The 26476-nt window shown below is 45.6% G+C and overlaps 1 protein-coding gene across 2 annotated transcripts in view; it reads right to left on the reverse strand.

Moving 5' to 3' along the window:
- ME3 (malic enzyme 3) overlaps window positions 1-26476 on the reverse strand; it is a 196770-nt gene that overhangs the window by 59614 nt on the left and 110680 nt on the right. For both annotated transcript variants that reach the window (XM_036082139.2, XM_078058654.1), the window contains exons 5-6: window positions 9721-9796; window positions 1046-1207 (exon numbers count right to left, since the gene is read on the reverse strand). In XM_036082139.2, coding sequence (XP_035938032.2) covers window positions 1046-1207; window positions 9721-9796 — 238 coding nt within the window. The remainder of the gene's footprint in view (window positions 1-1045; window positions 1208-9720; window positions 9797-26476) is intronic.

Here is a 26476-nt window from a genome sequence, read left to right on the forward strand (position 1 = left end):
TCCCTGCTCGGCAGGGAGTCTGCTTCTCCCTCTGACCCTCCCCCCTCTCATGCTCTCTCTCTCATTCTCTCTCTCTCAAATAAATAAATAAAATCTTAAAAATAAATAAATAAATAAAAGCAGGATACAAAACTATATATTCAAACCCAATTTTGGTTTTATAAATACTTTGTGGTGGGGCGGAGGGAGGGGGAAGGCTGGAAGGAAATATATCAAAATGGAAAGCATGATTAGTACTGATGTATAACTGATATTTTTAACACCTCTCTGATTTTCTGTTTTTTTCCCATTTTAAAAAAGATGAATTTGCACAGATTTTAAACTCAGAGATGCATGCCATGAAGAAGGAATTCTTGGGTAGTTTTTTGTCTTTTTTGACACAGGGACCCAGAACGGAGCCTGCAGACGCACACAAACCCCGTGTCCCAGGGAGGTACCCAGAGCAGCCGAAGTCTTGCCTGTGGTTTGAGCTCCTTAAATCTCAAACCATCTGGCATCTGCAGGTGGATCTCACCCACAGCTTGGAGCATGTTTTCTCCCTGGGCTTGCAGGACACTCATCTGGCTGATTCAGATATTTCATCCCCTGGCCCTGGTGCTTTGGGTTTTAATTCTTTCATTGAGGCAGCCTACCTCTACAATGCTGAAAAAATACCTCCCAGCAGCCTCTCCCACCTGGATCAAGGGACCCTCCTCACTACTGAATCAGAGAGAGGCCTCGGAGGGCAGTCATGGAGTGGGGAAGCAAACAAGGCCCAAGCTGGGGTCGTGGAGGGCACAGAGGGCCTTGAGGAGGAAGGGGAGCCAGGAATCCCCGTGGCTGGGGGGTGGGGGGTGGGGAGGTAGGGAAGGGAATGGGCTGCGCAGGCAGGGAGAAGAAAGGTCCCCACCTCTCGGCCGTGCAGGGGAAGTGCCCTGGCGAAGGGGACCCAGGAAAGAAATGTCCCAGTGCTTTACAGATATAATTGCCCCTTTCAAAGATGCCCCAGCCCCACTCCAGCCATCAGCTTCTGGCCCCAGGGCTCCAGGCCCAGGTGGTGCGTTACCTCATTGTTGGTGCCGACATCCAGCAGGACGGGGAGGCACTGCTGCGGGCTGACCCCTCCGCACGCTGTGTACAGGGCCAGCTTGCCCACGGGGATGCCCATGCCGTAGCAGCCCAGATCTCCCAGGCCCAGGATGCGCTCCCCATCAGTCACCACCACGGCCTGGAAACAATCAGGGAAGAGCCTCTTGTGACAAAGTGCTCATTTTATCACCCCTCCTGCGTTGGGCTTGACAGGTGGATGCCCACCTCCTCTGCTGCAGGATGGAACCCTGGTCGGGGAAAAGGCCGAGGTATTCCTTCCATTGCAGGTGGCAGTCCTTCTCCCTGTCCCCCATCTTGGCAGGCTGGTGAGCTGGGCGGACACCTTACCCCACATTCTGAGATTTGCGACAGGGGCTGCAGAAACAGCTGGAGGGAAACCACATCTGGTCACTCTCCCTCAAAGAAACTAAGCAGATATTCCCAGCTTGAGATCTGGGCACAGGACCATAATGAAAGGAGACCCTGAGGGGCAAGTGTTCATGCTGCTGCCACAAGCCCACGGTTTTGAGGCTGATGGAAATGCCCTCCGCCTGCTCCTGGGGTACAGTAAGTCCAACCTGCAAAGGGCAGGGCTCCTGTGACAGCGGCTGGGGTCACTACTTCCCAGGAACCCAGGAGGGTTCTCAAGCTGTACTGGGGTTACCACTGTGCTTTGGCAAATAATCACTGGAGGCATACTTCGTGCTAGTTTGGGGCTTGCTTGCTGTTAATTAACAGATGCTGAAGAAGCTGATGGTGATAGAAATTACTATGATTTTGATAGATATTCATTTATTCATTCTTTTACTACATATTTATGAAGCACCTACTTGGCAGACACTATGCCAGATCCTGGGAGAAGGAGCATCACTTTGCTCATTTGTAATAACAAGTCTGTATGGATTCAGGCCTTAAAGAACTAAGGGGCAATAAAAAGAGATGAAACATGTCTACTTATAATTAATGACTCTGGGAGGAAAGTGAGGGTAGTGGAGCAGCACGAGGGCAGCCGAGACTGAAAAGGGAGAATTACTTCCTGTAGGGTAACCCTTCGTAAGGGTGAGGGCACACAGGAGACGACTGTCTGCAGGGGTCCCCCTGGGGAGGAAGGTACTTGATGCAAAAGGAAATTCGGATGCAGGACAGAGGTGGGGAGGGTGTGGGCTGTGTGTGGGGAATGAGGAGGTGCAGGTTGCATGAAAGGAGAGAACAGAATGTCAGGCAGGAGTCAGACGGTGAAGGGTCTTAAAAGTCAGGCCACAGAAATCCCCTCGGGTGACAGTGAAGTTGTTTATAGTCATCCTGACCTGCTCACCATCACTGCCTCCCTCCATCTCGAAATGAGTTACATTTATGGGGCTACCTATCCCTCCACTGCGAGCCTGGCTTTGACCAGGGCTTAGGACCAGCTCTGAGTGATGGACATCCCAGTGCCCCAAGCGTGGTGCTCCTGGGCATCATGGGGCTCAGCTCAATCTATGCAGGTACACTAAGCCCTGGGGATAAAGAGATGAAGACCCCTTCTTGCTCTGGAAGAGTTTATGATCCAGGACCCAAAGGGCCCATGGCATCTTATCATTTCTATTCTCCAGCTCTCTAAGAGTAAGAGCACACAGAGGTGCCGCCTTTCTGTAGAAACAGGTATAGAGATTCTTAAAAACACTCCTCCACTTCTGGAAAGGGGACTTGGGGGGGCGGGCAGAGCAAGAGACCCATGACGATCATGATTTTCCCCCTCAGATTATCTACTGCCTCTATGGAGAGTGTTCTCAACCCACATGCCACCTGATTCTCCCCACAGCCCTGGCAGGTGGGTGAGTCTGAGATTGTTATCCCCGTCTCACAGGTGAGCAAACAGAAGCTCGAAGACCTTCATGTTTTATATACATGTGTTAAGTATCAGCCAGAAGCCAGGCACTGGATTGGATGTTTCCACATGAGGTATCTTAGAAAGATTAGATGGCCTACCAAAGTCACCTTGCTTGTGCACGTGGCAGGTCAGAATTCTAATCAGGCTTTGGGTTCCTGGCTCTGGGTTCCTTCTACCACCACTGCAACTGGGTTAAAGCACCTGTGCTCTTGGTCAACTTCTGCCCTGCCTCTGACCTCCCCCTGGGGGAGCCTGTGCTTTCATGCTGCCCAGACTCAGGGCATTCCTCTACCATCTCTCCTGATCAAAGCTTCCTTATTCCAATTCCCATTCTCTCAGAATTTCTCTCCATTGAGGGGCAGTGAGTTAACCAGAGGAGGTCGGCTCCTACTCCAGGGTGTTATCCCTACAACTCTGGGGCCTTCCCAGATGGTGACAGGGCTCTCCAGTGCTGCCCTCCCAGCCTGAACCGTGCAAGGGCCCTCTCCTGCACAGCTGCCTCCTCACTTCCGTCTGCCACCCTCTCTCCATCACTCAGTGCTATTGGTTGGATTATTACAACGCTTCATGACCAGACTCAGCTTTCCTCCTTCCAGTCTCTCCGCATGCATTGTGTCAGAAACCCATTTTCATCATGCCATTCCCAGGCTCAAAGACCTTGAATGACTTCGAACTGTCCATAGAATAGAGTCCAAAACATTTAACACCTTAATGATCTGAACCCAGTATATGTTCTGACTTAGCTCTTGCTACTCATTTGCACACAAGTGCCTACTCCAGCCAAACTGACCTCCTCACTCCTCCCAGACATCCTCTGAACTCACGTATGATCTCCTCCCTCTCAGCCCCCATGGTCCTCTCTCCTAGAAGGTCCTCCTCCAGCATGCAAACCCTGCTCCATTACAATCTAATGCGATTTCTCCTAGCACCTGTTAGGGCTACCACACAGCTAGCCTGCACACCCTTCCTGCCTGCCTGCCTGCCACAAACATTGACTAAGTACCTACTGCTTGCCAACCCCTGCATAAGGTTCTGCTTACATATTTGGGTTCTTATTTAACATTTTTAAAAATGCACATTTTATCTCACCAAACAACCTAAAGATTAATGGCGGGGGTTCTGGAGTCTGATAACCAGTATTTAAATTTAGGCTCCTTGATAATGCACCATATGTAATCTTGGGTAAACAGATAATTTTTCTGAGTTTTAATTTTCCATAAAGTGGGGGATAATCATACCTAACTCATCAGATGGTTGTAATGATGAAGTAATATCAGTCTCATTTTAACCAGGTGCCTTGGGTAAGTGATCAATAAACGGTTACTGCTCTTATGATTATGATGATGGTTATTATTTGGGGCAAAGATCCCATATTGGATTTTTAATTGTTTTATCTTCTCTCTAGTTAGCATTATCACAGGAAGGCCATGCAGTAAGCATCTGTTCAATAAGTGAATGAAATGGAACCAAGAGGAGACCGTAGTGGCCATTGGCCAAGAAAGTCGGCCATGCAAAGCTTGGGGCTCCTACGTCCTCTCTAAGCAGACATTGCCATTTGGATGTCCAATAGTCCCCCCAAATTCCCGAGTCCCTAACCAAATGAATCTGCTTTCCCTTTATTCTTCTAAACCTTTCACTTCTGCTGTCCTCCCTCTGTTACCTTGGATTTCCCAAGCTCAAAACTGTCCTGTTACAACTCCTCTCTGTTGGTCGTCAACCACAGCCAACTGGTCACCAAGTTCTGCTGATTCCATCTGCTCCTTACTTTTCCATTTGTTCCATGATCTTCACTTGCATTGTTGCTGCCTTCGGGTGAGCCCATCCATCTCATCTGACCACTGCAATGGTCTCTTCACAGGTCCCTCCACTCTTGGATTCCCCATGCACCATTTCATTTTTCCAAAGCACACCCAGCTTTGCGACTTCCTTACCCCAAACCTCCAATGTCTCTCGATGCCTGTGAAATAAAGCTCAAACATCTTTGACTGGCGTTTAAGGCCTTCCATGGTCTAGGTCCTAACCGCTCTTTGAATTTCTTCTTTATCCAAATAAAATAATTCCAACCTTGTATAAGGTTTGTACTTTCCCAACTACATGCCATTTTACCCCTCAATCCCTATGATCTCCCTGATCCAAATCCTACCATCCTTGTATGCTTCAAGGAACAGTACAAAAGTCACCTTCCTCCATGATGTTCCCCTTCCAGAAGTCATACTCCTTCCTCTAAGTTCCCATGGCATTTTCCTCGTATTATGTTAGTTAGATGATAACTTCATCTTTCATAGGAGTTCTAAGCTCTTTAGGGCAAGTAATGGGTCTTGTCATATTTGATTCTTCAGGCACTTAGCTTGGTGCCTGCAATGTGATAGGAACTGGATAAATGGTGGCCAATATGATAGATCCAACATAGAGAGCAGAGGCTTTCCACAGGACTGCTTCATACGTGGTGTGAATGAACAAGTTCAGGGAGAAGATGCTGGATCTTATTTTTCATGACATCAATGGAGCTGGATGCCAAGGGCCACTAGTACGGTAGAAGTCAAAATCTGAGGACAAGCCTGAGCAGCACAGTGGGGTTTTAGAGTCCAGCAGTAACTATCAGTGAACTACAGGATTGCAGCTTCCTTGTTTGGATGGCATCTGCAACTCATACCTCCTCTGTATTTCAGATGACAAAGGAGAAGCGTGGGCCACATTCTTCCTCTGTCCACCTAGCGTGGACCTACAGCCTTTTCTGCCTTACTGCCCATGTCCCTTAGCCTAGGTGGACCCAATGGGGCTGGCCCCATTGCTCTAGCCTCAGTTTCCTTACTTGCTGTAGCCCCAGGTTCCTTGGATCTGTAGTTATGTCATGGGCTGCCCACAGCCCTCACCTCCTCCCTCTCTCTCATCCTTCCTTTTTTATTCCTCTTCCTCCCCTTCTCTCTCCACTACATAAATAACACACAGTCTGCAGTTGCAAATCTTGGTTCAACCCTTCAAAGGCAAACAGCCACCTTCCTTGTCTATAAAATGGGGGTAATAATAATCCTCACCACTTATAGGTCATTAGAAGTTGATGAGGTCAGATGCTGCATGAGGTGGATACAGGGATGTGCTGCCCACATCTCCCTTTCAGGACTCAAGGAATGATTCCCTCAGCTGTGCCCTCAGGTGTCAGCCCACTTGGAGAATTTCCTTGACTGAAGAGAGCCACCTTGCCCCAAGTCACACCCTGTTCCGAAGGGCAGCAGCCCACAACCAATGACTGATGGATGCAGGGGTATAAAGGCTCCCCTGCCCCAACTCCGTTGGACTTGGAAGAGCCACCCCAGCTCCAGAGGCTCCTCATGGGCTCAGCTGAGGCTTCCTTGAGGCCTCACTCCACCCAACCTCTTTCTAGCCTTTCTCCTGCTTCCTTCCCTTCTAGAGGTATTGATCCCAAGAGCACTCCCTGAGAGGCTAATGTCCATCTCAGAGAATGTTTCCCAGGACACCCACCTTCTGACACCGAGGACAGAGTGGGTTTAACACGTGGCGGGCCTGTGCATAACGGGCAGGCACTTGGCACCAGCACCTGGTCCAAGTTGGGACGCCCATGTGGTTGGTGCTCAGCAGCAGAGGCTGCTCCTGGGCCTCCCCTACCCAGCTGCCTCTCAGCACCTTCCCTCCTTCCCCCCAAAGATGCTGAGCCTGGGGTGAGGGAGAGATTTAGGAGCTTGGGAAAGCTGTGGGGAGGGGGGGCTGTTCTCAGCTGAATTTTCCTCAGGCTCAAGGCAGTGGCCACTGTGGGAAAGAGTCAGAAAAGCAGTTCTCACTCCTTTTCATGATTTATAGCCGGACAGCTCTGGGCGACCTGGCCCACCCCCTCCTCCCTGAACAAGAGGGGCCCACAAAACTCCATGGTCCCCCCAGCCCTGGGCTTTGGCCTCACCTCCCTCCCAGCCTGCTTCTCCTACACTGCAGTTTGCAGTTCTGCTTTCTGGCTGGGACACCAGGGAAAGTCATCCTTTATCTTCGGATGTGATTCAGAAGCTCCTCTGAACCACTTCTCCCCTCCAGCCAAGAGGCCGCCAACATCAGGATCTAAAGATACCCGTGCCTTGGAAAACTGCCTCCTCAACTCAGCAGCTGGGGAGGAGGTGGCTCAGCTGCAGGGCTCTGGGGGCGTCGACACCTACTCATGGGTGACCATGGGCAAGTCACGGAACCTCAGCTTGCTCGCCTGAGAAACGACACACCCCTTTCTTCAGGACCCACTTTGGGGGCACCAGCCGCACCCCTTCCTTCTCCACTCTGATCACAGGGGCTGTGAGACCCAAAGGAAATAATGAGAGGGAATCCAGCTCCAAAATACCATGAAAGGGATTCCCTGCCTAGCGAAGGAGACCTTCATCTCCTCTTTTTAGGGCAACTGGAGAAAACACACGAGCAAACAAGAAAGACTAGGACTTAGAACATTCTGAACCTTTGAAAGGGCAGCCTTAGGGGTGGGGGGGAAGGACCCTCCAGAAAAGGCTGGTGGACGGGGCAGGTGGGAGACTCGGGTAAGCTGAGAGCAGCCTGAGCAGCCCTAACTGCTCCCCTCTTTGGCAGCACAGACACAGTCTATGCAATTGTTTCCAGGTCAGTCTCTCCAGCCAGACTTTGGGCCTGTACACCTTCTTGATCCCGGAAGCTACAGAGATGTTTACTCAATGAGCGTTGAGTGCAACAGAATTAGATGCACTGGTCCAGATGTCCCCATGGAACCTCTGTTTTCCTGAGAGGCTTTGGATGCCTCTCCCCTTCTGAGGCCCGCTCCAGCCCCGCCTGCTCTGGGGTGACCTAAAGCTGCATTCCTCTTCCTCTAAAATCACAAAAGTGGTTGTCTCCAGCTCTCTGGTAGTTAGCACTTAGTACGTAGGAAGGTTCTCAAACTATGTGTGTTGAAGTCAGTCAACGAGTATTTTATAAGTTGTGCCCTGACAAAAGGAGCAGCTAGAGCCTGAAATCCAGCCCACGAGCCCCTCACTGAGCCTCTGTGCCACCCCAGAGAAAGGAGCACCTTCTTCTTACTGGTTAAGATGCAATGGCTTTTTGTTGTTCTCTTTAATTCCTCGTAGCTTGCACAAAGGCAGGTGTATGTTGGTGAGGATTCCATTTCTCTGCTCCTGGCTCAGTGCCTGGTACATGGGAAATGCTCATCATGTCTGCTGCCTGAGTTCATGCACCTCAAGCGTCTACTGCATGCCCAGTCTGCACAAGCTTTCACCGTGGGTGAAGTGCCCAGGATAGATCAGCTTGCAGTACCTCAGCAGCCTGTCTGCACAGGGCAGGCTGGAGTTCACTGCCCATCCAGTGAGCTGGCTTCCCTGAATGTGCTGAAGATTTTATTATAGCTTCATCTTAGACACGCCCTAGAAACTTGCTTCTTCTGGGACTGAGACCAAAACCTACAGGGCCCAGGCCTGCACGAAACCAGAGTCTAAGCAGATAAGCAGGGCAGAAATGCCCAGGGCAAAATCACACCCAGACAGAGATGTATGAAATGAGCTCTTCACCGTGGCCATAAAGTCCACAGACCCTGGTGGTGGTTTGGGCCTGGCTCCTAAGAGCCAAGCTCCTGCCTTCCTTGTTCTGGCTCAGAATGCTACCACTCCCCAGGGAGGGCCAGAAGTGGGCAGGACACAGAGAGAGGTGTGCAGAGGGAAGCTGTGCTTAGTGCCTAGTGGAGAGAGACGGGGTAACTGAGGGAACTGGCAGGAACAGGGAGGGCAGGCCTGGGGAGGAAGCCATGGTGGAGTGCCTCCCAGTCAGCTCCAATCCTTCCCCAGCTCGGGTGCCAGAAATGCCCTCGCGAAGCAGCTAGCAGGTGTTTCACATTTTTGCTTCACCCATTTGCAGAAGCGACGATCATCTTAGACGGGAAAGCCCCTCATACTCTTCCACAGAAGTTCCCTAGCAGGAGGCGATCTGGGCATGTAGCCAGAGGATAACAAGTTTCTACAAAGCTGCAGGTTTTATATTTCAAAACTAACATAAACTTTGCATATTATATTATATCCTGTTTATTATATAAAAATGTTTTTTCCTTAGATTATTTGAGTAAAGCTGATATTCCAGGCAAAAGAGGCAGGTTTCTTTCTTCACTCTGCATAGAACTACCACCTGTCTCCCTGCCCCTCCCCCCAAACTGTGTGCACACACATGAAAGTACTGTTCACCATAAACTTTGCCTCTTCTTGCAGAATGTCCCCACTCTATGTCCTACCATCTCCAAAGCCTATCTGGCTAAACTCTACCCCTTAACTCAAGGCCCTGCTCCAATGTCACCTCTCCCATGAAGTCTTCCTAGATTCCCCTCAGGCTAAAAGTAATCTCTGCCTTTGTGAACACCCTCAGCTCTCTCCGTGTGCTTCACTTACTTCTGACCAAGTTCCCTGTTAGTCTTTTGTGTCTCTGTCTTATTTTCCTAATGAAAGTCAGCTACTTGAGAAGAAGTTCTGATTTTTCCCTGTATCCTCCATGGAAACTGGTGTTGTATATATAGTAGCTACTCAATACATGCTGAACAGATTTCAGAGCACTACTATTAATAATAATGATAAGGGCAATTTCACCTGGGTGTGGGTCACTGCAAACCTCTGCTCTGTGGTGCATTTATGCCTGGCGGTAACCGGGCTGGACTCTGGGCTGGGGAAGGCCTGCAGTGTCTCGCCCTCAGTGTTATAATGGCTCATTTTCTAGCTGGGGATGACTCTGGTTCAGGTTGAAAGGATTCACCCAACAACAGAGCAGTAACAAAGAAAACAGGATCATACCTTAATATTGTCTTCTGGCCAAGAGTTTAGCATGGTTGCAATGTGGCCCTTGTCATGAATGGTGATGAACAGCCCACTAGGAGAAAAAACACGTACACAGAGAGAAACCAGGCAGTCAGACTAGGAACAAAGACCACAGTACTGTTTATCACTGCATCGTTTAATTTTTCCCACAGACATGGTCAAGGCGGGGCCCTGCCCCCAACATTTTGGAGGGCCCAGCCCTGGCCTTCCTCCAATTTCTCCTCTCCACAAGGCAAGGAGTCCACGGGGCCGAGGGATGTGCCCACCTGGGGCCTATGCTCACCAGAGCCTGCACCCTCCCTTCTTCTAGACCAGGCACACAGGACCCCAGAATTCTCTGAGGGACCCCAAGGCTGCTTCAGGAAACCATGTTGACCTCTTCCTGGGTCCCCCCGTTTCTGAGTATAGACCACACTATGGTGGGCAGAGCCCTAGGCCTGGGGCTGTGACTGGAGCTTGGACATTCGAGTTGTGGTACCAGACACAGGTACGGGAGGCCCCGGGGCAGTGGGGGACAAGGCTGGGGATGGGAAGAGGGGTGGGCTACCAGCCAGGAGCCACTCTTCTTTGCAGTACTAGAGCGTGTGACTTCTAAATTCAAACGTGGCCTTCCATACCAGCAGGAAGGTACATCTGTAAAGGCAGGAGGGGGGATGTATTTTACTTACCAGTGTATTCGCTTGATTTTAGAACTTTTATTTATGTTTAGACCTCTGTATGTGGACCTAAGTCTTCTGCCCTGGGATCAAGGGTGTGAGAATATGTATACCTGGAGAATATCTGTGCCACTTCCTTCCTTTCCTTTGTTCCTCCAATGCATCCAGAAAGGCTCCTTTTCCTAACGAGGTACTCACTCTGGTTCGCCAATGTGAGTAGGCTGGGGAGGTGTGGAGAGCAGCGTCCCCCACTCTCACTGCCCTGGCTAACTCAGAGAAGACTTCCAAACAGTACTTTACATGGCTTCATGAGAGGCTTGGATTTTGGATCCGTTATTTAAATCATGCCCTAGTCAACACTGTAAAGGCCCTTGGCCCTGCTCTTTGGTCTCAGCAGTGTTGTAAAACTCCCAACCCTGGATACACCTACTGTCTGTTTCCTGTGGGCCCCACCCAGGCAGCCAAGGGCAGGGGGAGAAAGCCAGACCACAGGAAAGGCTGACGGGCACCACCACAAATTCTTCACCGGCAACCCACATGCACTCTCAACAACCGCTCAGTCTTTGTTCTTTCTGTGTTTCTCTGCTCAACAGTCACTCTTTCCACTCTTTGCAAAGACTATTTTAAACTTCTCTGTTCTCAAACCTCCAACGGCCTCCCCGTCCCCCAACTCCCCTAGTGACCTTGCCTCTGATGTCATGTGAAGCCATGGGATGGCGTCTCTGTCAGCTTCCCACCACCAAGCCCACAAACTTCTGCATCCGCAGGCAGTTCCTTTATTTCTTCCATTCCAGTGAATATTATAAAGTCTTATACTTAATGACGCTCCTCTCTCCCCTAGATTTTCCATTAAGTTCCCATCAGCCACAAAATCTCCCCAAGTCTTTATCATCTTAAAGACTTCTGACTTTTGTTAGTGGTAGTCTCTTGAACAGAGTAAACTTTCTGTAGATAGCAATAATAAAACTGTTATTTTTAAAAAATTAAAAAAAATTATTTGAGAGAGAGAGAGAGAATGCACAAACCAGGGGAGGGGTAGAGGGAGAGGACAAGCAGACTCCCTGCTGAGGGGAGCCCAATGCAGGGCTCGATCCCAAGATTCTGAGATCATGATGTGAGCCAAAGTGAGATGCTTAACTGACTGAGCCACCCAGGCACCCAAAACTGTTATTTTTTAAAATTTTATTTTATTTAAATTCAATTAGTTAACATATATTATTAGTTTCAAAGGTAGAGTTCAGTGATTCCTCAGATGCATATAACACCCAGTGCTCATTACATTAAGTGCCCTCCTTAATGTCCATCACCCAATTACCCGCCCCCCCACCTCCCCTCCAGCAACCCTCAGTTTGTTTCTTATAGTTAAGGGTCTCTTATGGTTTGCCTCCCTCTCTGTTTTTATTTTATTCGTCCCTCCCTTCCCCTATGTTCATCTGTTTAATTTCTTAAATTCCACGAGTGAAGTCATATAATTGTCTTTCTCTGATTGACTTATTTTGCTCAGCATAATACCCTCAAGTTCTATCTATGTCATTGCAAATGGCAAGATTTCATTTTTTTAACGTCTGAGTAATATTCCATTGTATAGATATAGCACATCTTCCTTATCCATTCATTTGTAGATGGACATCTGGCCTCTTTCCATTGTTTGGCTATTGTGGACATCACTGCTATAAACATTGGGGTACAGGTGCCCCTTTGGATCACTGTGTTTGTATCCTTTGGGTAAATACGTAGTAGTGCAGGAGGCTGGGGAAAGATGGCGGAGTAGGGGACCCTATTTCAACTGGTCCCCGGAATTGAGCTGGATATCTACCAGACCACTCTGAGCACCCATGAAACCAGCCTGAGTTGTAAGAAGATCTGGATCTCTACAAACAGAATATCATAGGCGGTTGGTTTTGAGATATGAACAGGGAGCTGTGATTCCGCGGGCAGATATCGGAGGATAAACGGCAGCGGGAGGGTGCTTGGCCGTGGGGATCCTACAACTCCGGTGAGCGACAGCCTCGCGCGCTGCGGACAGGCACAGACTCGCAGACTGGTAGCGGCGGGGAAAGGACTCTAGGGCAGCCCCTGGGGCGGAAACCCGGAGCGGCGGGGTCACGCCTGCGAACTGCAGCGCCCCAGACAGAAACCTGGAGTGGCGGGGTCCTGCACACGCGAACTGGGAGCAGCTGGCAGTTTTAGAAGCACAAAGGGCAGACGTGCCCTGACCTGGAGGGAGGACTGGGGGCGCTGCGGAGGGGCACACAACCCAGGACGCTGCAGTTTATAGCAGCACGGACAGAAATGGAGACGGTGTGGCTTGGAGAGCTCACTGAAGAACAGACTGCGATCTCTCTGCTCTGAGGCAGAGGGTTGGAAACAGTCTCTTCTGCTCTGACTCGCGGAAGAGACGCAGAAAGCCGCCAGGGAAAGCCACCAGAGAACAAAAGCCCCAAAAACTGATTTCCGCTGAGCCCATCCCCCACCACAGGAGCGCAGGGCAACTCTGCCCAAACAGGGGTGCCTGAGTAACAGCGTGGCAGGCCCCTCCCACAGAAGACAGGCTGGGAAAACAAGAGGCCAGCAACCCTAAGGTCCCAAGAAAACAGGTGCATCTTGCTTGGGTTCTGGTCAATAATTTGGACTCTATACATTCCCTCAAACACCCATCAACAGAATGACTAGGAGGAGAAGCCCCCAAAATAGAAAAGACTCAGAGATTATGACTTATGCTGCAGATTTACAAATAGATGCAGATATAACCAAGATGTCGGAGATGGAATTCAGGCTAGCAATTGTGAAGACAATGGCTAGAATGGAGAAATCAATTCATGGCAACATAGAGTCTCTAAGGGCAGAAATAAAAGGTGAATTGGCAGAACTTAAAAATGCTATCAATGAGATCCAATCCAATCTAGATAATCTAACAGCTAGGGTAACTGAGGCAGAAGAGAGAATAAGCGACCTGGAAGACAATATAATAGATAAAAAGGGAAAAGAGGAGGCCAGGGAAAAACAACTCAGAATCCATGAAAATAGGATCAGAGAAATAAGTGACACCATGAAGCGTTCTAATGTCAGAATAATTGGAATCCCAGAGGGAGTGGAGAGAGAGAGAGGACTAGAAGTTGTATTTGAGCAAATCGTAGCTGAGAACTTCCCTAATCTGGGGAATGAAACAAACATTCGCGTCCTAGGGGCAGAGAGGACCCCTCCCAAGATCAAGGAAAACAGGCCAACACCCCGGCATGTGATAGTAAAACTTGCAAATCTTAGAACCAAGGAAACCCTCTTAAGGGCAGTTAGGGGGAAGAGATTCCTTACGTACAGAGGGAGGAACATCAGAATAATGTCAGACCTATCCACAGAGACCTGGCAAGCCAGAAAGGGCTGGCAAGACATATTCAGGGTACTAAATGAGAAGAACGTGCAGCCAAGAATACTTTATCCGGCAAGGCTTTCATTTAGAATGGATGGAGAGATGCAGAGCTTCCACGACCGGCAGAAACTGAAAGAATATGTGACCACTAAGCCGGCCCTGCAAGAAATATTAAGGGGGGTTCTATAAAAGGATAAAGACCCCAAGAGTGATATACAACAGAAATTTACAGGGACAATCTATAAAAACAACATCTTCACAGGCAACATGATGACAATTAATTCATATCTTTCAATAATCACTCTCAACGTGAATGGCCTAAACGCTCCCATAAAATGGCACAGGGTTGCAGATTGGACAAAAAAAGACAGGACCCATCCATGCGCTGTCTACAAGAGACTCATTTTGAACCTAAAGATACATCCAGACTGAAAATGAAGGGATGGAGATCCATCTTCCATGCCAGCGGACCTCAAAAGAAAGCTGGGGTAGCAATTCTTATATCAGACAAATTAGATTTTAAATTAAAGTCTGTAATAAGAGACACAGAAGGACACTATATCATTCCTAAAGGGTCTATCCAACAAGAAGATCTAACAATTGTGAATATCTATGCCCCCAACATGGGAGCAGCCATCTACATAAGCCAACTGTTTTCCAAAATAAAGAGTCATTGATAACAATACGTTAATTGTAGGAGACCTCAATACTCCACTCTCAGCAATGGACAGATCATCTAAGCAGAAAATCAACAAGGAAACAAGAGCTTTGAATGATACATTGGACCAGATGGACCTCATAGATATTTACAGAACATTCCACCCTAAAACAACAGAATACTCATTCTTCTCGAGCGCACATGGAACTTTCTCCAGAATAGACCATATACTGAGTCACAAATCAGGTCTCAACTGATACCAAAAGACTGAGATTATTGCCTGCATATTCTCAAACCACAATGCTCTAAAACTGAAACTCAATCACAAGAAAAAATTTGGCAGAAATTCAAACACTTGGAAGCTAAAGACCACTCTGCTCAAGAATGTTTGGGTCAACGAGGAAATCAAAGAAGAACTTAAACAATTCATGGAAATCAATGAGAACGAAAACACATCGGTCCAAAACCTATGGGATACTGCAAAGGCGGTCCTAAGGGGGAAATACATAGCCATCCAAGCCTCACTCAAAAAAATAGAAAAATCCCGAATTCACCAACTAACTCTACACCTTAAAGAACTAGAGAAAAAGCAACAAACGACGCCTAAGCCATGCATTAGAAGAGAAATAATTAAAATTAGAGCAGAAATCAATGAATTAGAAACCAGAAACACAGTAGATCAGATCAAGGAAACTAGAAGCTGGTTCTTTGAAAGAATGAATAAGATTGATAAACCACTGGCCAGACTTATCCAAAAGAAAAGAGGAAGGACCCAAATTAATAAAATTATGAATGAAAGGAGAGAGATCACGACTAACACCAAGGAAATAGAAACAATTATTAGAAATTATTATCAATAACTATATGCCAATAAACTGAGCAATCTGGTTGAAATGGAGGCCTTCCTGGAAACCTATAAGCTGCCAAGACTGAAACAGGAAGAAATTGACAACCTGAATAGGCCAATAACCAGTAATGAGATTGAAGCAGTGATCAAAAACCTCCCAAAAAACAAGAGTCCAGGGCCTGATGGATTCCCTGGGGAATTCTACCAAACATTCAAAGAAGAAATAATACCTATTCTACTGAAGCTGTTTCAAAAAGTAGAAACAGAAGGAAAACTTCCAAACTCATTCTATGAGGCCAGCATTACCTTAATCCCCAAACCAGGCAAAGACCCCATCAAAAAGGAGATTCAGACCGATATCCCTGATGAATATGGATTCCAAAATCCTCAACAAAATCCTAGCTAATAGGATCCAACAATACATTAAAAGGATCATCCACCACGACCAAGTGGGATTTATCCCCGGGATGCAAGGGTGGTTCAACATTTGCAAATCAATCAATGTGATAGAACACATTAATAAGAGGAGGGAGAAGAACCATATGGTCCTCTCAATTGATGCAGAAAAAGCATTTGACAAAATACAACATCCTTTCCTGATTAAAACTCTCCAGAGTATAGGGATAGAGGGAACATTCCTCAAGTTCATAAAATCCATCTATGAAAAACCCACAGCAAATATCATCCTCAATGGGGAAAAGCTGAGAGCCCTTCCCTTAAGATCAGGAACACGTCAAGGATGCCCACTCTCGCCACTATTATTCAACATAGTACTAGAAGTCCTAGCAACAGCAATCAGACAACAAAAAGAAATAAAAAGTATTCAAATTGGCAAAGAAGAAGTCAAACTCTCTCTTTTCGCAGACGACATGATACTTTATGTGGAAAATTCAAAAGACTCCACCCCCAAATTACTAGAACTCATCCAGCAATTCAGTAATGTGTCAGGATACAAAATCAATGCACAGAAATCAGTTGCTTTCTTATACACTAACAACGCAACTGTAGAAAGAGAAATTAGAGAAACGATTCCATTTACAATAGCACCAAAAACCATAAGATACCTCGGAATAAACCTAACCAAAGAGGTAAAGGATCTATACTCTAGGAACTACAAAACACTCATGAAAGAAATTGAAGAAGACACAAAAAGACGGAAAAATATTCCATGCTCATGGATCGGAAGAATAAACATTGTTAAAATGTCTATGCTACCCAGAGCAATCTATACCTTCAATGCCATCCCGATTAAAATTCCAATGACATTTTTCAAAGTGCTGGAGCAAACAATCCTAAAATTTGTATGGAATCAGAAAAGACCCCGAATTGCCAAGGAAATGTTGAAAAAGAAAAACAAAGCTGGGGGCATCACGTTGCCCGATTTCAAGCTATATTACAAAGCCGTGATCACCAAGACAGCATGGTACTGGCACAAAAACAGACATATAGACCAATGGAACAGAATAGAGAACCCAGGTATGGACCCTCAATTCTATGGTCAAATAATCTTTGACAAAGCAGGAAAAAACATGCAATGTAAAGAAGACAGTCTCTTCAATAAATGGTGCTGGGAAAATTGGAAGCCACATGGAGAAAAATGAAACTCGACCATTCTCTAACACCATTCACAAAGATAAACTCAAAGTGGATGAAAGACCTCAATGTGAGACAGGAATCCATCCAAATCCTAGAGGAGAACATAGGCAGTAACCTCTTTGACATGAGCAACTTCTTTCAAGATACATCCCCAAAAGCTAGTGAAACAAAAGCAAAAATGAACTTTTGGGACTTCATCAAGATAAAAAGCTTCTGCACAGCAAAGGAAACAGTCAACGAAACAAAGAGGCAACCCACAGAATGGGAGAAGATATTTGCAAATGACACTACAGATAAAGGGCTGGTATCCAAGATCTATAAAGAACTTCTGAAACTCAACACCCAAAAAACAAATAAGTCAAAAAGTGGGCAGAAGATATGAAAAGACACTTCTCTGAAGAAGACATACAAATGGCTAACAGACACATGAAAAAATATTCATCATTAGCCATCAGGGAAATCCAAATCAAAACCACATTGAGATACCACCTTACACCAGTTAGAATGGCAAAAATGGACAGGGAAAGAAACAACAAATGTTGGAGAGGTTGTGGAGAAAGGGGAACCCTCTTACACTGTTGGTGGGAATGCAAGTTGGTACAGCCACTTTGGAAAACAGTGTGGAGGTGCCTCAAGAAATTAAAAATAGAGCTACCCTATGACCCAGCAATTGCACTACTGGGTATTTACCCCAAAGACACAGATGTAGTGAAAAGAAGGGCCATATGCACCCCAATGTTCATAGCAGCAATGTCCACAATAGCCAAACTGTGGAAAGAGCCGAGATGCCCTTCAACAGATGAATGGATAAAGAAGATGTGGTCCGTATATACAATGGAATATTACTCAGCCATCAGAAAGGATGAATACCCAACTTTTACATCAACATGGATGGGACTGGAGGAGATTATGCTAAGTGAAATAAGTCAAGCAGAGAAAGTCAATTATCATATGGTTTCACTTATTTGTGGAACATAAGGAATAACATGGAGGACATTAGGAGAAGGAAGGGAAAAATGGGGAGGGGGAATTGGAGGGAGAGATGAACCATGAGAGACTATGGATTCTGAGAAACAAACAGGGTTTTAGAGGGGAGCGGGGAGGGGGGATTGGTTAGCCGGGTGATGGGTATTAAGGAGGGCACGTACTGCATGGAGCACTGGGTGTTATAGGAAAACAATGGATCGTGGATCACCACATCAAAAACCAATGATGTATTGTATGGTGACTAACATAACATAATAAAATTAAAAAAAAAAAAAAAACCTAGTAGTGCAATTGCTGGGTCATAGGGTAGCTCTATTTTTATTATTTTATTTTATATTTTATTTTTTATTTTATATATTATATATTTTATATTTTATATTATATTTTATATATTTTTATTAATTTTATTTTATTTTATTCTTGAGGAACCTCCATATTGTTTTCCAGACTGGCTGCACCAGTTTGCATTCCCAACAGTGTAAGAGGATTCCCATTTCTCTGCATCCTCTCTGCATCCTCTCTGCATCCTGAGTTGTTAGTTTTAGCCATTCTGACTGGTGTGAGGTGGTATCTCATTGTGGTTTTGATTTGTATTTCCCTGATGCCAAGTGATGTTGAACATTTTTTATGTGTCTGTTGGCCATTAGTATGTCTTCTTTGGAGGAATGTTTGTTCATGTCTTCTGCCCATTTCTTGACTGGATTTTTGTTTGTTGTTTTGGGTGTTGAGTTTGAGAAGTTCTTTATAGATTTTGGATACAAGCTCTTTATCTGATAAGACATTTGCAAATATCTTCTCCCATTCTGTTGGCTGTCTTTTGGTTTTGTCAACACTTTCCTTTGCTGTGCAAAAGCTTTTATCTTGATGAAGTCCCAATAGTTCATTTTTGCCTTTGTTTCCCTTTCCTTTGGAAACATGTCTAGCAAGAAGTTGCTGTGGCCGAGGTCACAGAGATTGCTGCCTGTGATCTCCTCTAGGATTTTGATGGGATTCCTGTCTCACATTTAGATCTTTCATCCATTTTGAGTCTATTTTTGTGTATGTTGTAAGGAAATGGTCCAGTTTCAATCTTCTGCATGTGGCTGTCCAATTTTCCCAACACCATTCGTTGAAGAGACTGTCTTTTTTCCATTGGACATTCTTCCCTGCTTTGTCAAAGATTACTTGACCATAGAGTTAAGGGTCCATTTCTGGGTTCTTTATTCTGTTCCATTGATCTATGTGTCTGTTTTTGTGCCAGTACCATACTGTCTTGATGATTATAGCCTTGTAATACAGCTTGAAGTCCAAAATTGTGGTGCCACCAGCTTTGGTTTTCTTTTTCAACATTCCTCTGGCTATTCGGGGTCTTTTCTGGTTCCATACAAATTTTAGGATTATTTGTTCCAGCTCTGTGAAAAAAGTTGATGGTGTTTTGATAATGATTGCATTGAATGTGTGGATTGCTCTGTGTAGCATAGACATTTTAACAATATTTGTTCTTCCAATCCATGAGCATGGAACATTTTTCCATTTCTTTGTGTCTTCCTCAATTTCTTTCATAAGTGTCCTATGGTTTTCAGAGTACCTTTACCTCTTTGGTTAGGTTTATTTCTAGGTATCTTATGGTTTGGGGTGCAATTGTAAATGGGATTGAGCCCTTGATTTCTTTCTTCTGCTTCATTGTTAGTGTATAGAAATGCAACTGACTGCTGTGCTTTGATTTTATATCCTGCCACTTCGCTGAATTCCTGTATGAGATCCAGCAATTTTTGGGTGGAGTCTTTTGGTTTTCCATATAGAGTATCATGTCATCTGCAAAGAGTGAGAGTTTGACTTCTTCTTTGCTGATTCAGATGCCTTTGATTTCTTTTTGTTGTCTGATTGCTGAGGCTAGGATTTCTAGTACTATGTTGAACAACAGTGGTGAGAGTGGACATGCCTGTTGTGTTCCTGACCTTAGGTGAAAAGCCCTCAGGTTTTCTCCATTGAAAATGATATTTGGGGTCGGCTTTTTGTATATGGCTTTTATGATACTGAGGTATGTTCCCACTACCCTACACTGTGGAGACTTTTAATCAAGAAAGAATGCTGTCGTTTGTCAAATGCTTTTTCTGCATCAAGTGAGAGGATCATGTTTATCTCTCTTTTCCTCAGCTTCCTTATTTTCCATCATTTTGTCTTCTGTATCACCGACTCTCCCTTCCACCTTGTTTATCCCAGCAGTTAGAGCCTCCATTTTTGATTGCATCTCAGAAATAGCCTTTTTGATTTCAATTAGATTTTAGTTCATTTATTTCTCCAGGAAGGGATTCTCTAGTGTCTTCTATGCTTTTTTCAAGGCCACCTAGTATCTTTATAATCGTTGTTTTGAATTCCAGTTCTGACATCTTACTTATATCCATATTTATTAGATCCCTGGCTGTGAGTACTGCCTCTTGTTCTCTTTTTCTGGGGTGAGTTCTTCCGTCTTGTCATTATGTCCAGAAAAGAACAGATGAAAGAGGGAAAATACTAATATGGCAACAACAACACCAGAAAAATATATACTACACAGGTCAGAAGAGAACAGAAACCAAAAAGAAAAGGAAAAAAAAGAGAATAAAAATCAAACAAGAAGTAGAACAGAACAAGAGCAATAAACTGGAGTCTGAGTGTATTTTGGTCTGTTTGTTAGAAGAAACTAGATCTCCAAATAGGCAAGAAAGAAATACAATGAAAGGAAGCCAAAAATGAAAAATATATATAAACTGTAAGTGAAAAATGGAAAATTAAAAAAGACTTAAAAAGTAATTGATAAGAAAATAGCTGAAAAGGATAATAAAATATAAAACTGAAGGACTAAAGAATAAGAACTCTACCAGAAAAATATATACTACATTAATCAGAAGAGAACAGAAACCAAACAGAAATGAGAAGGAGAAAAAAATGGGAATAAAGTTAGACAAGAAGTTGAACAGAACAATAAACTAGATCCTGGATGTATTTTGGTCTGTTAGAGGAAACTAGATCCCAAAATAAGTAAGAAAGAAAAGCTTATATATACACACAAATAGAGTTGAATAGAATGAAAAGGAAATCAAAAGTGAAAAAAATATAAACTGTAAGTGAAAAAATGAAAATTTAAAAAGACTTAAAAATTGATACAGTAGGAAAATAGCTGAAAAGGGTAATAAAATATAAAACCAAAGGACTAACGAATAATAAGAAAAAACCACGAATGCTACATTCTTCTTTCCCTGGGCTGGAGATCTGCAGTTCTGTGTGATCGGTAACCTTGGTATTAGCTGGAAGTCCCGCCACTCCTCTGGGGGAGGGCCCGTGGCTCTGATTCTCAGGTGTCCTTCCCCAGCAGAATCGCACCGCCCTGGCCCTGCCCAGCTCAGTGTCAGCTGCTCCGGAGCTGATAGGGGGGTGAAAATGGCGGTGCCCTGCTCTCTAGCCCTGGACCTGAAATTTCACGCCCCCCACTCCTCAGAGCCCTCAGGAAAAAGCAGTCTATCACTCTTACCTCCCTGGTCTCCACCCGCTCTCTGTGCTCACCCAGCCTGTGACCAAGCTTTTTTTTATCTCAGACATGCAACCCGGTTTCGAGTCTCCAAACTTTACAGACTCTGGCAGCACGCACCCTGCGGGAGGGAGAGGGCTCTCACCAGGTTCTGCCTCTTGCTGGGCCCCTGCTCAGAGAGCGGTCACCCGACAGTGCCGAGGTTCACAATTTCTGGAAACACCTAGCCGAAAGCTGGTGCCTGGTCTCCCTGTTTGCAGCCGGCTTCCCCACTCCAGTGCCTGGGAGCTCTGCCGCACTTAGGCCCCCTGTTCTTTCTGTGACCCTGGGGATCCTGAGACCACACTCTCCCACCTGGGATTCCAGCCCTCTTCGCCTCCGGAGCACCTTTCAGGCAGAAACATCCCTCACCAGAGCAGACTTCTCAAAGTTCCGATTTTGCGCTCTGCACCAGCTTATGGAGGCTCCCTCCCACACCCTGCGGCTTATCTTCCCATATATCCCCTCAGACTCACTTCTCCCCACCTCCTACCTTGCAGAAAGTGGTCGCTTTTCTATTTGTAGAATGGTAGCAATTCTTTTCTCAGAGCTCTGGTTGATTTTGCAGGTTTTCAGAATGATTTGGTAACTAGCTGAATTCCAGGGACCAGACGAAACAGGATCCCCTACTCCTCCGCCATCTTACCTCAACTGAACTGTTATTTTAAAAAATGATTATATTATTGTTACAACTCTTAGAGTGTATAAAATACACATATATTTTAAGGCAATGGAGGTTGGCCAAAAGTAGGCAGAAACTGAAGGGGCATTTACCTCTGAAAGCAGGAATGATACCTCTCGAGATTTACGAACTTGCAGCTCTTTGAGGGGAGTCTCATCTGCCAGCAACTTAGGGCAGCCGGGAGCCAAAGGCTTACTGGCTTGAGGGGCTGGAAGAACAGCCAGGAAGTGAAAGGGGGCATTCTGGAAGGGAAGGAGCCACGGAAAGAAGGAACTCCCCATCTGTGTATAAAAGCTGCCCACGTTATTTACCTGCCCACCATCACCTGTGTGCACTGAGGGCCTGGCAAAGCGGCGGCACCTGGCAGCTGCAAAAACTCAACAGAAGTTTCGGTTACAGCTGATGGGGAGAGACAGGGTTTTACACAGAGGTCCTTTATAATACTCTGCTTACTTTATGCATGTTAGACATTTTCCATAATAAAAAAATTTAAACAAAATAAACCAACAAAAACCACCACAGAACCACAAACTATTCTTGGTTTCCACATTCCTTGCCAATACTGTTCCTTCTCTCTCCTCCCTTCCATAGCCAAACTTCTTAAAAGCACTGTCTACACCAGCTGCCTCCAGTTCTCGACTCCCACAGCAGGACGTCTTCCCTCACAGTCATGCTACCAAAGTGGTGCTTGTGAAGACCCTACCACATGATGACTGCCATGGCCCAAATACAATCGGGACCTTTAGTCTTCACTGCCTTTGGCTTGTCAGTAGCATCTGACACTTTTACCTACTCCCCCCCACCCCCCAACCTTTGGCCTCCATGACTCTGCTCTGAGTTTTCCTCTTCCCTCTGGCTGCTTGAAGTTCTTAGTCTTTCACGCAGGGTCATCCAGCTATTAGGTGTTACAGTTCCTCAAAAACTTGTACTTACTCCACTTTCCTTCTTAGTCTTATTCTTTCTCTCTGTGATCTCATCAGTGTCCCAGGCTTTGGGCCAGTAACTCTCAAAGATCTGCAGACCAGAGTTTCTCACCTTTGGTCCTCCTGACATCGGGTTGATTACTTTTTTGCTGTGGGAAGTGAGGACCTGTGCATTGTAGGATGTTTGGCAGTATCGCTGGTCTCTACCTACTATGCCAATAGCACCCCATTTTTGTGACAACCAAAAATATCTCCAGACGGTTGGTAAATGTCTCCTGGGAGGCAACGCCACGGCTGGTTTGAGAGCCATTGTTCTCAACTTACCTGACATCTCCCTTTGCATGTCTCAACGGCACATCAAACACAACAGGTCCAAAACCAAGTCTCTGACCCTAATCTTCCACCACTATGACTAAAAGACAAGACAAAACAAAGACCCAAGACAAACCTGATTCTCTTCCCTTCCTCTTTTTCTCAGTGAATGTTATCACTGTAACCCACTCCATACTAGGACATCTAGAACATACATCTAGTTTAACAATCCCAAAGCTCTGGAATCGGTCCTCTCCCCTTTAATATAACCCAATGCCAGGTCCTTCAATTCTACCCTCTTCTTCCTTTTTAAAGATTTTATTTATTTATTTGACAGAAAGAGAGCACAAGAGGGCATTAGCAGCGGGAGCTGCAGAGGAAAAAGAGAAGTAGGCTCCCCGCTGAGCAGGGAGCCCGATGCAGGGCTCTATCCCAGGACCCTGGGATCATGACCTGAGCCAAAGGCAGACACTTAACCAACTGAGCCACCCAGGCGCCCCTCAATACCTACTTTTTGAATAAGTGCAGAAGTGAGCACGTGAACTTGATGATGGCTGAAGATTGAGGGATGAGCATGAAAGGTGTTGAATAAAGTTTGAGTGAGGGAAACTGTCATGTGTGCTGTGTTGTAAATGCTCAAGGGATCATCTAGGCTGGGTGGGGCTGGCCTGGGTTAGGCTGTGCCCTGAGGCTTAGACCAGGGAAATGCACGTATGAAGGCGGTGGACAGGCCAGGGAAGAAAAAACTCCAGAGCCTAAGACTTGGGGGATGCAGGGCTCTTTCCATCATACTAGTGGAGGGCAATGTGGGTGTTTGAATTAACTTATTCATAAGGTTTGAGAGCAAGTTCCAGGCATTTACTGTGCCATTTGTATCGATCAAGATGAAAACAAAGCACTGGATTGGCTTCTTGGAACTTGTTTATAAGAATCATCTCTAGGAAATTTGAGTTTGGAAGATCGTACTATGTTGGTAATAATGAACTTCAAGGACTGCCCTAGATGAGAAAAGCAGCCACACACGGCTTCCGGCTTCCTGAAATTTAAACAGGGGTACTTGCCTTGGTGGCAGTAAGATAAATGGGTCAAGGTGAGCCTATAAGCCTGGAACTTTTAAAGAACCACCTTCTCCTCCACTCAAACCAGCCACTGCTCTGAGGCCTGGCCTGAGGAGGTCTTCTGTTAGGGGTGTATTTATGCCAGTTATTACTTTCCCACAGCTGTGATTCTAATGTCCATAAGTGATTTCCCGCCGAGGTTGTCCAGAGCTAGTCACATGGAACAATAATGCCAACAGGATGCCAATTCTTCGAGCTGGAAGAACTGCATCCCAGCCCCAGGCTCACTGATGACTCACCGAGTGACCTTGGGGAAGTCATTTACCCCAGTGACGCATTAATTAATTAATCCCAGTGACGCATTCCTTGGCCTCTTGAAGCTCTTAACTTGGCCCTGTTCTGGAAATGTCCCTCACCCAAACAACTCTGGTTCTCAACATTCCCCTGACAAGATTGAGGCTTAGTTCTTAACAAAAAGCTCACTACTAAGGGGTATGATCCCTATTCTAGATCTTAGCAAAGGTCTTACGTGATTAATTCTAAACACAGGAAAAGTATAATTACAGAAATTCTTTGATACATTAAAACAGTCCCTCTTTGTTGAAGATAAGGAGAGGGAGAAGGGACACTTAAAATGAAGGCTTTTACATTTAAATTTGAGCTACTAAAATTTCAACAGACCTTTTTACTCTCTTATTTTTTTGGCATATATAATTTTATGCTTGGCAGAGATCATGCCGCAAAAATAACACTTTTGAAATGTATTAAGAGCTTTTAATCACTTCTCAAAGTGCTTTTCCATCTATTATCATAATTGTAGCTACAAATGATCCCAAATGGATTGACTGAATGGCGATTTTGAAATATCTAGTTCAAAGACCTCATTTTATAAAAGAGGACACTGACATCCAGAGAGGTGAAGTGACTTGTTCAAGGTCACACAGATCATAAGCAGCAGAACCTGGTTGAGCCCAGGTCCCGAGTCCAAGGCTCTCTCCATAGACTCAGACTTCCTGTTCCCACAAACAGCTAGAGGTATAGAGTGAAATGTACCAGAGATGCTCCTTGGGGCCAGTAATGGAACATTTTTCTTTGATGCATGTTGGTGAGGAAGTAAAATGTGCAGAGTGAGGGATTCTGATGATAAACAAATGGATTGCAGGTTCCAGCGGGACCCTGTGGGGGTCTCTTGCCCATCCACTCATTTCCAGGCAGAACTGCTTCTAGACTGGCTCAGAAAGAAGAGACCGCCAGGGAAGAAAACTCTTCAATGCCTCAGCAACCTGTTTGCAGCTTCAGCCACTTCCACTCGGGGGACACTATCTTGCCCAGCAGTACCTGATGATGGGGTTGGTTGTTATCTCTGTTTCCCTGAGGTTCTGATCAAGTGAGAAATGCAGTCACTCCTCTGCATTCCTTCTTAGTGACTTCTGGAAGAATACGTAAGTGCCACGGGAGGTGCTCCTACCTATACCTGCTTAGTCTCATTTGGAGATCTCAGACCCTCAGGAGTCCCTGAGGCTGGAATGCAGATCTTCACCTAACTTCCAATAATCCAAAGCATTGAAAATGATGGGGCTGCAAGTGACTCAAGTGAGGTTTTAGGGAAATGGCAGATGGAAGGTGGCACAAACTAGGGGTTAAATATAATAATAAATATAGCTTTACAACTATAGCACCTGGGTTCAAAGCCTGCCTCTGCTACCCACCAGCTATGTGGCCTATGGACAAGTTACTTCCCTTCCTCAAGCTTCAGTTCCTCATTTGTAACATGAGCACATGATACCAGCTGCTTCATACCTTTGCTATAAGGACTAAGGAAGACAATGTGCATTTAAAAGAGTTTATTATAGTATCTGCTGGCATATAGTAAGCCCTGAACAACAGACAGCTCTTAGTGTTGCTGGGCTAGTGTAGTGGTTGAGTCCAGACTCAGGAGTCACACTGCCTGGGTTCAAACGCTGGCAAAATGCCAGTGAAGCACCTGGCTCATAGTAAATGCTCAGTGGATGTTAGTAGCTAATTATGAATTTATATTTTAACTAGAATTATTCCAAGTCAGTGTGCATGTTTGTGAGGAGCCACAATTGGCGATTATATGTGCATTTGGTGAAACAAGA

The sequence above is a fragment of the Halichoerus grypus genome, chromosome 11, assembly GCF_964656455.1.
Source record: "Halichoerus grypus chromosome 11, mHalGry1.hap1.1, whole genome shotgun sequence".
Classification (NCBI taxonomy): domain Eukaryota; kingdom Metazoa; phylum Chordata; class Mammalia; order Carnivora; family Phocidae; genus Halichoerus; species Halichoerus grypus.